Source organism: Motacilla alba, chromosome 7, assembly GCF_015832195.1.
Source record: "Motacilla alba alba isolate MOTALB_02 chromosome 7, Motacilla_alba_V1.0_pri, whole genome shotgun sequence".
Lineage (NCBI taxonomy): Eukaryota > Metazoa > Chordata > Aves > Passeriformes > Motacillidae > Motacilla > Motacilla alba.
Genome location: NC_052022.1, coordinates 11,215,078 through 11,228,561, shown reverse-complemented (window position 1 = coordinate 11,228,561; position 13,484 = coordinate 11,215,078). Strand labels below are relative to the sequence as shown.

General features: G+C 38.6%; 1 protein-coding gene across 4 annotated transcripts in view; it reads right to left on the bottom strand.

The window, feature by feature from the left end:
• Positions 1–13,484, bottom strand: part of HSPBAP1 (HSPB1 associated protein 1) — a 38,809-nt gene that overhangs the window by 20,882 nt on the left and 4,443 nt on the right. For 3 of the 4 annotated variants that reach the window (XM_038141854.1, XM_038141855.1, XM_038141857.1), the window contains exon 3: positions 5,232–5,417. In XM_038141854.1, the coding sequence (XP_037997782.1) occupies positions 5,232–5,417 (186 nt within the window). Of the gene's footprint in view, positions 1–5,231; positions 5,418–7,143; positions 7,288–13,484 lie in introns of all 4 variants that reach the window. The other variant, XM_038141856.1, reaches the window with a different exon arrangement.

Genomic DNA, 13,484 nt, shown 5'->3' with positions numbered 1-13,484 from the left:
ATGACACACCCAAGTTCACTAAACAACTTTGCTTCATCTCCCTTCCTAAGTGTCAGTTGCAAATGTGCACATCAAGTATTTCTGTATCCTTTATTTTGCCTCCATAAATTTATGCAGATGGACATGTTCATCTTACCCTCTCCCTGAAGCAATGACCAAACCAGTGTGGTCATGCATAGAAAGTGAGGTATGGAACCTCACACATGCTGCCAATGATCCATCTAAAATGCTGTGTGACCTTATTTTTCATTTGGGACTGACAAAAGCATATTGCAGTGTTCCTTGGCAGACACAGAAAGTGTTTACCAGCAGGGCTTTGCTCCCAGCATGCTGTGGTCAGGCTGACTGATACAGCCTTTCAGCTCAAGGTCAGGTCACTTGGAAGGCCTGTAAGATAACCCACATCACAGTATATTTTAATTGCAGTTAATCAGAAACCTTCATTTCCTGCCGCCACTAATTGTGCCATCTTCAAAGAGACTTATCCAGTGTTAAAAAAAATATTACTTTACTATAACTACTACTGGGGAAAAATTACTGCAGCCTGCATGAATGACAATGACAGAGCTGCAATTTAATCTGGTGTAACTTGCATAGAGCTGCACAGAAATGGGATCCTTTCATTGCTGTGCAGCAGCAGCTCTTGGTTCTTTACCGCTTTCATTTTGTTACTGCAGCAGTTCTCACAGAGCATCATACAGCTTTTACACACCTTTATCACTATTATTTTCCATTGTAGTTGCACAGGTAGTAGTTTCCTTCCCACTACTATCAAATCATTAACTAAAAGTGTCAGTGGATGGGCTCCCTACCTTAGGACTGCATACAAGACATATGAATCACTTGCAAGTCACAAAATGACAACCAAAACCCTCTGTATTGGATCCCATATCTGTGTTGCAGTCCCTCTCCTGATACCCAGGTTTTAATGCAATGTTTATCATTTTACTAAAAGGTGGTCTGACAGAAAGATTAGACAAAAGATACAAGCACCACTGAGGGTGCCTCAATATCTGCATTACTTTCATGAGAAAAAAGAGGACACTCTTTTTCACTTCATGGCACTCTTAGGACACTGCCTATTTTCCAAGATAACTCAGAAGCAAATGTTTTAAAGGCAAGAAATATGCTCTTTCTACTGCTCAGCATATTTCACTCTGAGTTTCATTTAAAAAAAATCCAACTATGAAAGGCAAGACTATCTTGTAGAATACAATCTCCTCAGGGCAGGGCTCTTGGTTTGATTTATACCTTATTCAGTACCAAGGTGTGAGTGCTTATGGAAAAATAAATAGTAATAAAAACCACATTTGGGCAATCTAGACAGTTTGCTTAGATGGGTTTGTAGGTTGTAGGCTGCAACAAGGGTGAAAATGTCAGCAATGAGCAATGGAAGGCAAGAACATTATTAACCAGTTTGCTAATACTTTGTGACTTAAAGCTGAGGGTGTTTTGTAATTGACAAATTGCAGATTAAGCCATGCAAGTCTAAAGTAGGCTGCCAGTTCTGCCTGATGACATGGTACCTGAAGGCATAACAGTCCTCCTCTTTCCCCTAATACCACAGATTGAAACTGGATGGAAGGAGAGAGGGAAAAAGTGGGTTTTACAGAAACAGGTCTCCTCCTTTGTTAAGGTCTGACTCTGACAGTTGCCCAGATCTGTTTTTCTCAGAGTGTTTGCAAGGAAAACATAGAAAAAAAGGTGTAATAGCCTTAGAAAACTCCATTAAAGAATGCAAGTGAAATATCTTCTCCATTTCTTTAAGGAAAACCAAACCCCTATTCATAGCTGCTGGGGAATTAAACAAATAATCCAAGCAAGGAATAGCCACTTCATACTATAACAAAGCACAGGCATACTCACAAACAAAAACACCTGGCCATGCGCATCCAACTCAAATAACCACTTCAGATCTCAGCCTTATGCAACATTTAATCAGTGTACAGTATTTGTACTGTATTTTCAGCCTCCTATTCAGCTACTAATTCTGCAGCCACCTTTGCAATCTCCTGCTATATCAAACCTCAGAGATGTGAATTCTTTTGCCATCCTTAGTGGTAAAACCTCTTGGCAAGATGGTCAAGTTGCAGCTCTTTCCTATCCAACTGCACATCTGACAGTATCAGCTCTATCCAGCATCAGTGAGAGAAACATCCTCCAGAGATCCTGTGACTCAGAAACTGATCAGCATGACAGCTTCTTGTTCTCTCCAGCTTCTTCACAGTAAACTCATTGTTGATTCATTTTGCTGTGCAACCACCAAAAATGGTCAAAACAAGAAATGGCTGCATACAGAAGTCAGTTCTGTGTAAGTTTTCTTCTTACTTTGTGCTGGTGTGCTCCAGGTAGCCATCAGACACAATGGCTGAAATGCCACATTTTCTCAGTCAGAAGCAAAACTTCTGAAGCTTTGGCCTATCCCTTATCCCACATCAGAAAAATAAATCTTTAGTGTGGCTGGAACCAGATGGGTAGGGATTTCCTGATTAATAGCATCTTCAGTGTTTTTGTAATGAACTCCGGTACTCTCTTTGAAGGTATCTTTTGTCAATGCTTAGTGCTCTGATTGTAGTTTTTTCCCCTTTCTTATGGATACAAACTGTTTAACTTGTGTAATCAGACAGAATGCTACCAAACAGACACTTAGGTACAAATAATATACACAAATAATACTGCTAGCTCTCACATTTTTCCACGTTTCAAATGTGCCATCCACATCGATATGCTTCAGGAAGTTACAAACTAGTAAGAAAAGCAAATACAAAATCCTTGCAACTCCCACTGAGTTGCCCCATTTGCAATTCTCACTTTTGTACATTAAGGAATCTTCAGCTTGGGAAACCCATCCAGATGCAGATGTGACACTAAAGAAAGATGAGGCGTTGCTGTAGTAAGAGATCTCCATGAATTTTGAGTTTTCCAGATGAACCTCACTTCAATAACCTCAGAAACTCTGAAGCTGCCATTTCAGAGTGTCACCAGAATGTGTCTTTAAGCAGGAGAGTGAATTTTTTCTTCTGCATTTCCAATTCCATAGTAGGAGTGGCCCCACCTAGTCTTAAGGCAATAAACCTCTTGTGGATATGGAAGGAATATTCAGAGAGAGATCAATGCAATTTTAGTTGTATTCTAAACTACAAGTTCTGTTCTCTCTCTGAGCAGATGACTGGCTCCATTTCACCTAGGAAAGTTAGCAGGAACAATAAGAAAGAGAGGCCCTCATTAAAAGTAGTTTTAAGCATACAATAGTGAGATCAACCACCTTCCAAATGACAGTGGCACATGGAATGTATTACATTATTTCAGACTCTGAGATGGCTTGGATAATGGCTTCACTAATATATTCTTATATTGAAAATTTTTTATGGCATCACAGGTCTCATTCAGTTCCAATATAACCCCTGAAGGCTGTACCAATCTCCTTGAAGACAATTCTAACCAACATTACCACATAATGGAGGTTCCTGGATACAAACTGATTGCTGCACAGGGATAAATGCCTTTAGGAAAAAGCGAAATGCAGTTAGATGCTTCAAGATATAAATTCCAATTTAAATCCACTCTGTATCTCTAGTGACCGCAAGTTATTGTTAAGTGATGACTCCTATCTACTCAGTTGGTAGCATCAATCTGTGACTTAGCTACATAACACTCCATCAGTCCCATCAGAAACTCTGCCAGTTGGAACATCCATCTGGCTCTCAAAAAGTGCCTACTAATTAATGGAGAGTAGGACCAAAACTAATGTTTTTACCTGGTAGGCCTTGTGTGTTACTACTCATATATATTAACAGTGAATAAGGTAATAAGGTGTAGAGGCAACAAGGAAAGTGTCATATGTCTCTATCTATCTATCTATCTATCTATCTATCTATCTATCTATCTACCTATCTATCTATCTATCTATCTGTGCTACACCTTCTCTATTGGCAATGGGATGCATACTGAACTACAGAGATATTGCTATGAAGATGTGTTCCAAGGTTTTAATTCTACACCTCAGTTTTCCCATCTGTAGAAAGTGAGTAAATAATATCTGTTCCCCCCAGGAATGACATAGAAATCATTAATCCATGCTGGTAAAATGCTTTGAAATCCTAACACGCCAAGCATTTTCCCTCTAACACTTTTGTTTCATCACTCCTCTTGCAAAAATTGAACGTGAAATAACATGATGCTGTGAAGAAAAGGAAATTTCACAGTGTTAAGTAAGATAGTATGATGTAATCCTACCACTTTCACTAGAACTAGCAGACCCTCATCTGGAGTCTTTTTGCAGACTCTACATTCCAAGAAAGATGAAGTCCAACTGAAAAAGGTTAGAAGACTACAGAAAGAATAGTTGGGTGGGGTTTAAAAGACCATGACTTATTAAATATTTTTAAAGTGGATTTTTCTGGCCTAAGGGTTAAAAAAAATCCTAAAGGTAGTCAAGGCAGTTTATAGGCAAAAGGGAGAAAGTGCATGGCAAAATGTATTTTGGTATGTTGTTGGGAGGGCAAAGGGTGCAAAGGGCAGGGATAAAGCAGTACAGAACCTTTCAAGTAGATAGCAGATGGAAAAATATTTCTTCTATCTTCCCTCCATGGTATGAAACTCCGTCTGTCCATGGACACACTACTGTGTGCCTACAGACAGATGAAATTGTAGTATTTAAAATCAAGTTGGAAAATTGTCTTTCTCCCATGGCAAGTTCCAAGGTGTATGAGTGAATCTGGAGGGTAAGCAGTGAAATTATTGCACTGGTGTCAAATGATTTTCTTAATGCTTTATACTTCCATCATGTCTTCCACCACAGGACCTCAAAGTACTGAAAATCACCTAAGTCTTAAAAACCTCTGGAGGAGGGTGAAAATCAGCACCATTACAGATAAATACCCCAAGTCTGGCTAATTATTTAGCTAATTCCTTAACACAGACAGGCTTATGGATATGGAAGCTCAGCTCACATGCACAATCTTATCATGTGTAAGACCAGGACCAAACACACACACTACAAAGCAAGGAAGGAACACTGAGAGACTTGGTTCCTCCAGACCTCCTACTGAGAATAAACCCATGAGAAAGAGAAGGGAGAGTTCTACTGCTGGCCAAATCCCATTCCTAAAAACAAAGCCTGCAATGAAAAGCAATACATTAGAGAAAGAACAGTTATAATGAAAAGGCAGATAATTGCAGGACCTAGAAAAGCGACTTGTGACATTAATGCCTGTCCAGCTTGTTCTCACCTAAATCCATTGTCTTCAGGCCCAGCCTAAACTGGATTGTCCTTCCCTCCAACACAGCAGAAAGGTATTTCACATTCCAGTGCAGGGCTGGCCAGTTGCCAACCATGTTACAGAAGACTGCAGGTTGCTGTAGAGACATCACAATTTCCTTGGTTTTCTCAGGAGTAAATGGTTTGACATCCTCATCTATGTAAAGAAAAAAACCAGATGGAGAGAGATGATTTATCATACATGAAGTGTTACTTACCATCTTCCATGGGACAGAAAATATTAAGAACTAAGACCTTTGTTTATGACTGATTGTTTTATTACATTTGTAGATTTTTTTAAAAAATCAAAGTTGTACTGCAAACACTGGAAGAACTAAATTAAAGTTTAAAGAAGTGTATTAGCACATAAAATATAAAGCAAAACAAAAAAAATAGGCACATGTTTAGAATTTGCACTTGTATCTTAGGGCAATAAAGCACTGTAGCCAAACTGCTTAGAAATAGGTTAACAATAAAATAAACTTGCAAATAATGTTCAGAGTTTAGAGAACATAAATTTAATGAGTAACAGTTTTTCTGCATGGGATTCTTTCCAAAACTGTAGTGTATTGTCAGAGGTAGCAAACCAGCTCTCCATGTGTTCTCTTTAAACTGAGGAACAGTAGCCCAACCAATCAGCAGGTATTTTTGAAGTGTTTTAAAATTTCATCAACAGAATTTTAGGAAAAGGAAATTATGCCAATCCAATAATTAAACTAACCCAAGATTTCCATTTATTCCTTTGCTGTTTAGAGATTTATATGGCCCACTGAAACTGCCAAGCTGAAATGCTGGCAATCTTGAATTAACTCAGCACTTTCAGAACAACTTTTCTTTAGGGACACATTCAGAGGGAAAATCTGGAGTTTTTTTAAAAAGGAATGACATCTCCATAGAGCGGAAGAGGTGGACTACAGCTTCAGATCATAAAAAAATCCATTCATTATTTTAACCTCTATTGAAGTTAACTCATCCAGAATTTGTATCTGTATAATGGCTAAGATTTAACATACTGAATTGATACACGTGGCTCCTTGTGACTTCCAGCAGTTTATTTCAAACAAACAAACCAATTCAATTCAATCATTGTATTTAGGGGTCAAATGATGGTCTGGCATACATGATGAGTTAAATAAATACAGGCCAAGAAAATTTCCTTTGCTTCTGGGTGCTAATTTTGCCTGCCATTCCTCCCCATGTATGGGAGATAGCAGAGAACCACCCAGTGGCACATGGGGCAACACTGTGGCGCCAGCTGGGGGACACACAAGATGACCCACTGGGAATAATGTCACTGAGAAAAGTTCTTCAGGATTAATTTAAATGCAACAAAAATCCAAAATAAATCTATGAATGCTGAAGTGGGAACGGCAGGAATAAGAGGTGTTCTGTGCATGCTGTGTGCTGTATCTTGGTAACTTTTTTGAGTCCCTCTTCTTTCAACAGGGTGTACACCCCCACATAGCTGTGCTTTTTGGTTTTCTAAATTAAGCTGCTATCTTCATACAAACTCAGTGGGACGTATTGGGGCTGGGCTTTCCTACAGTCAGTGGGTCTCTTATTCCACAGACTTGCAGGGAAACCAAATCCCTCACTTTTCCCTGATGAAAACTCCATTGTGAAGCTTTAAATCTAGAGACCTCTGGTACTTTATCTTCATGGAATGTACAATTTTTAAATGGCTTCTCTTCCCTAAGGCAGACGACAGGAAGGAGCTTGGATTTTGGTTTGTTTTCCACATTTCCTCTCATATGCAGAGCAACACTTGACAGGATGGTGTTGCTGTAGCACAGAGATGTCTCTGACACTTGGCCTTCAGTCTCACACCCAGCAACTTACACAACCAGGACATAAGGAGGCCTCACGGGGACCGTATGTCTCACCATATGCTCTTCCCTGGCCCGGGAGCAGGCTCTGGGGCTTCCCAAGGAGCAGGTTGGCACACCTAGGGGAGCAGCTCCAGAGCAGGCAGAAAGGCCATCTGCAGGAACGAGGAGGGCACGTGCTGCTGAGCCACCGGGAGCTGGCTGCAGGCAGGCAAGAGGGGAAAGCTCAGCGTGTTTATTCACAGCCATTCTGTTCAAGAGCTAACGTGAGACTTGGTCCAGATCTGAACGCTCCCAGGGGTTATAAAACTTCTGTCTTTCACCACTGCACTTATAATATTGTACAGAGGTGGCCTTCACCATGTGGGAGCTGGCAGGCCTTAGCTACCTTTCTGATTTTCCAGCTCATAAAAATGAAATCACTTCTGCTTAGGCTGTGTTTATCACTGCGTGGCTGTCTTTTTGACTACTCAGGGTTTGTTTTTTTTTGCTTTAAGGGCACTACATTTAAGTAGTTTAGAGGATGTAAATGCAAATAAATGCAAGAAACTGGTGACACCTTTTTGGAGGATTTTGTAAAGCTGACTTTTATTGCAAAAGATTCAGGTTTATCCTGTAACTTCAGTGAACAGTTGGGATGTGCTACAAAAGCAGAAATTTTACTGGAAGAGACAGGAAGGCTCTTTGAAGCCAGCTGTTGATTCTGTGTGGCTTTCTAATGTGATTTCCACATGCACATCATGCTTTTGCAAGGTGTGGTTTTAACCACAGGGCATGCACACAGTGGGAAGCTCAGAGCTGAAGCTACTGGGAGAGTAGGCCACTGGCAAACAAAAAACCACAATTAGGCTAAATAGCCTCTCCTCTACTGAATGATTGTCATGTCACCATGTTCAGTTGTAAACACATTTCTCTATAAAATCAAGAAATAATGAAAGAGGACAGTCTGTCTCACTAAGATGCTAATAATTCCTATCTTCAAATAGTATTAAAATCTTTGTTAAACAAGTATATCTCTTCTTCTGATAATCACATACAATACATATGATGCACAGTGACATTTGAAATATTTTAGAAAATTTAAATACTTTAAAAAATATACATTAGGGATTTTTGCAAAGACAAATGCAGGTTCTTGCTAGATCTGTGTGAAGAATCTGTGTCTTGATTTGCCTTTGTATATTTCTTGGTGAGAACAGTCAGCTAAATGTAATTCTTTCCCTATAACACTAGTCATGCATATCTAAGTGCCTGCTAGAGAAAAGACACTTGATAAAAGGTAAATATCATATAATACAGCAAATAGATCTTATGACAATTTGGAGAACTCTGCTCAAGACCAACAGAGATTTCTGATGGAACTATATGCTGTAGGAGTCAGGAAAAGTAATTAAAAGAGATATCTGAAGATAGAAGACCTGAAGAGAGATTAGCAGGGTTATAGTTTAAGGTAATAATTTCCTCAGTTATTGTTATCATAGTTTCACAAAAACCTTATAAACTGGGCTGTTGCTTCTTGGCATTTTTAGCCTGAGATTGATTGTAATCAAGTCCAAGGCAAAACCTGAAGTTGTGTAGCATATATAAGCACATATACTTTGAATACAGATGTGCACAAGTAAAAGGTGAACAAATAAAATGTGTAGCAAAGAAGAAAATATCCATTGCACATCTTGATAAATATCAAATTCCTAAGGGAGATTGGGTAGCAGAAGAGAATAGAAATGCATATTCTCTTGAAAAAGAAAAGCTCTGTGGGAGTCTTCATTTTCTCAGTTGTACTCTGATCCACAAAAGAAGAGGAATACTTCAGCTTAGCTCTTTCTATCAGGCTCGACAAATGGTGTGACTTCACAGTACAAAAGGAAGCAGGAATAATTTGTCTCATGTTTTGACTTTACCCAAGGCATGTACAGAATCCAACCAGGAACTGAAAAAATTCACCAAGTTTTAGCTCAAGTTTTGTAACTGTGGCAGCTTATGTAATTGGCAAAAAACATAGGTGCTCTTTAGAAAGGCAACACCTTGCAAAATAGAGATCTCCCAATTAAAAAAGAAAGCTCTCCAGTTGTCTTTACTCAAAGTACTGTCAAACATTAAACCTCATCCAGACTTAGCACTGAAGGCAGGTAAAAGAAAAGTAATGAATTGGCCAAGTACTCTCCAGTAGACTTTGTGCTTCTGAAACAGAAAATAATTTAATGTTTCTGATTAACAATTTTTCTGAATAACTGAGTAGGGTTTGGGAATTAAGAGTTTAGCACAGCAGGCAGTCTAACTAAATGTGGACTTGATCAAAGTTGTTCAGAAGTTAAATGTACAGTCATTAAAAAGCTAAATGTACTGTCATTCATTTAAAATAATTTAGCAAATTATAAGAGTTCATTAGTGTGTGGCAGTTTTCTTCTGCCAAAACACCCTGCTGCTTAAATATGAGATTTAATTGAGAGGTATTAAAATTATTTTCTAAAATAGGGAGTACAAGGAAATCCTGGTAATTTATTTGGTACATGCATCATCAAATTGTTTTTTTCTAGCAAATCTGTAATGCTCCCTTTTCCTTACTTCTTTTATTTTAAAAAAATTAAAAATAAAATTTAAAAATTACATTTTGAATACATTAATACAGAGCAGCCAGGTGAGTCAAAAAAATCATCTAACCTCCAGAATCTTAACTATTCAACAACCAGGAGTGGGAAAAGAGAAGGTATGGGGGAAGATGAGCAACTCCCCAAACCAAATATAAGTGACTTGCTTTGGAGGTCAGACTTAATGTTTTCACAGTACATTAACTCTGTAAATTAAAAAACCAACTTTAAATAATCTGCATGTGATTACAACACTATGCACTGTAATCAGCCTCCTCTGGGCAAACAGAATGCCTCTAAATATGCATGTGTAGTTTTCAGGATAGGCTGCACCAACATCTAGGTATTAGCTGCTAGCCAGCTATTGCTGTTGCTATTAGTTTTGACTGTGGGAATGTTAATGCTGTGGATGCACACAGCCAGCAGGCAGCTACCCCAGATCTGCAGATGTTTTGGACAGGTGGCAGTTGCATGGAGACTCTGGACGGACCAGTCTGCACTTGTAAGACTGGCAGCCACAGCTCACCCTGGCAGCCTGCAGCCAACACAGCCTTCCTTCCTCTCTCTCTGTGTCTGCTACCGCAGAAGGAGAGCAGCCAAAGGAAGAAAAGAAAGAAGCTAAATGAGGAATTTGGACTCAATTTCCAGTGCTCCTGTGGCAGGGCAGAGCATCTTACAGTTTTTCTTACAGGAAGTTGAAGTGACTTCAGACGTGAAATAAGATAGGAGTGGGAGCCATGCCCAAACCTCATCTTGTCCTTCCGATAAAGCAACGGGAATTGCTGCCAGACTCCTTAGGGGGGAGCAGGGGCTGAGCCCAGAACACAGCTCTGGGAGGGACTCCCCCCGCTGCTCTAAATGACAGTGCATCATCTCAAGCACACGTTTAGGAAATTCTTCCCCTAAATGCCCTAAGGCTCTTCCTCGAAAGCTCTTCCTGAACCCCTGGCCAGCTTCTGGCTGATGTCTCTCCTCCATGCTGCCGTGCAGGTTCAGAAGGCAGTCCTGCCAGTTTCCAGCTCATGAACTGAATGCCGAATGACCTCAGCTCCTCTGGCCTCCTCCAGTACAAGAAATACTTGAAGGAAAAGTCTGTGGTCTCTGACCAAAACCTTCCACCAGGATATAAAAAGATAGACTATTCTTCCTTAAACTAGGCTGCCAAAATTCCACCTTTCTGTTAGTTTATGGGGTGTAAATTACACACGCCTGCTACTGAGGAAATTCAGTAGCCAAACCCGCGTCTTCCCAGTAGCCCACCGGCACTGATACACATTTCTGACATTTGCTAATAAATAGAAAATTTAATACAAGATTCAATACTAATATAGCATTATAATTGAAGGTAAGGGAAATGGCATGTCAGGAAGTTGATGTGTGTATTTCTAATGAAAAAAATAATTTGTTCATATTATAAGCAAGGTTTATTTGTATTTCTTTTTCTATTCCTTGTCAGTAGTAAGTATGAAAGCACTACTCTTAAATAAATGAATACACTGTATAAAATTCACTGTCAGAAACTGTAACCAATTGTGACTTTATTGTTGTTCAGTCCTGCAAACTTGACTGACAAGAACTTCAAAATGGCAGCAACAAAAGAATCTAAATCTTCTCATTTACACTATTTTCCCATAATGTAGTAAATAGTCAATAGTATTCTCAAAATACATACTTTTTTCCTACAAGCTATTATAATAAATAGTAATTAATACAATGGAGCCTTTGGCATCTGATCCTCAAAGGGGTTATGATGGTAGTATACATGACCTTATTCACCATCATACTGCACAGGATACAAATTATGATTAATGACTGAGTCAATTAGAGGTATAATTAATTGTCAGAATGAAATTATACTTTAAAAGAGTATAAGAAGTTTTTGAATTACATGAATTATTGACTTGAAAGAGACCCATCATGTAAACCTTAAGAACAGTTTCTGAAATGCACAATAAGGGTATTAGATTTAGGGATTGCCATTATTATAGGAATACTTAAGAAAAAGCAGGGCTATTATTCCATTGTTTACATCATTCCATTTCTTTCAGCATGGCTAAAACAACCAGAAGTGCTTTAATCTTTGCTTCAAATTGGTATTTTTGTTCATAAAGGTTCTAATGCTGCAACATGAATTTTGTTGGTGAAAAACTGTAAACAGTGTATGTTTTGAATCCTGGGGTTCATATAGACCCAGACCATACAGGTTCATGTAAAAATATTGTTTTGACATAATGTCAAGAATACACTTGACCAAAACAGCCCACAAAAATGTGATCTAGGTTTTCTAATTTAATTTTCAACCTTAACATGTTCATGTTAGTTCTGTATTTTAATATAACTCTTAACATAAGCATAACATAAACTCTTAAACATAAACTCTTCTTCATTTTAGCTGAAAAAGGGCAGCCTTTTTACATAGAAGCTCATATTTCACAACTTTGTAATACAACAAACTGCTGCTAGTGATGTCAACGTATCTTTAGCATTTTCCCTCCAGAGATTTCCTTTATCTTTTCTTTTTCAAATAACAACTGCCTGTGAAGTTTCTGTATCTGTAAACACCAAGACTAAATATCAGAGAAGATCAAGGACTGCAGGCCCAAGTTTCTACTCAGATCTCCATGAATTCCTGTTGTAATCAGCTGCATCTGCATTTCTGGAGACTGAAGGTGACCTTTAATTATAAAACAAACTGACAGTGATGCTGCTTTGAATTTTGGAAGTATCTTGCAATTTGCAAAATCCACCAAAACTCAGTATTTTTCAACCTATCAATAAATATGGAAAACTCCTTTCAGTAGAAGAGTTTCAATATTTTCATATTCTTTTTAAACATTAACATCATTCTACTCAACACTGTCTGATATAATCCAGTATTAGAAGGAATTATGTGTTTTATGCCTGGTCTTCAAAAGCATGAATTTTACATAGAATTTTAAGATAACCCCTAAAGGTTAGCAAAATAATAAAACTGTGAAAGGTTAAAGTTGCACTTTTATACCAAGACATCCAAACTACCTTACCATTGCTCTTTTTTAAAATACTCTTACAGAACCCAAAATCTCATGCTACTATATCTACTCCCAAGGGTTTCATAGTGTATGTGATCACAAAGCATAGAATAGTTTAAACTTTATTCATATATGTCCCTGTTGAGAAAAGCACAGACAAAGAAATAATCGATTCAGCCTCTTCTTTCTATATGAAATTACATGATAGGGTCACATTTTCAAAGACACAAACAACATTTTGTGAGCTTTATGTCCTCAGTATGGATTTGATCCCAAACACCTACCCAGACAATCAGGTCTTCAGACAACTCATTTGCAGAGCTCACAGCATACCTACTGTATGACAGCTAAACATGACTAGGCCAACAGAAACAAACTCCCTAACGTCTACATTGTTAATTATAGCAGAGAGGTAATTATGTTACCCCTTGCTGCTTCCATGTAAGACAACAGGAGAACAATGGCACAGCTTGATAAGAAATGAGAAACATGTGCACCAGAGACACCAAGACAGACCAGTACCAGAGCACCATGACTATCTCTCCTTGCTGGCACCAGAGACAATGAGAGTTGCACTGAGGCAGTCCTAGTGCAAAGAGACAGTGGAGATTTTCACCCTGTACTTCCCAATTCAAGCCTAACATCCTGTGACTCAGTTCATTTGCATAATTCTCAGGTTTTCAGGAAGAGAGGAAACCATCAGTCTTTGAAACTGAATTTCCTTAACATAACTTTGGGGTGCAGAATACTCCACTGATGTTTGCGGTTACTTGCACATGGTGGCCCTGAATAAAATGAG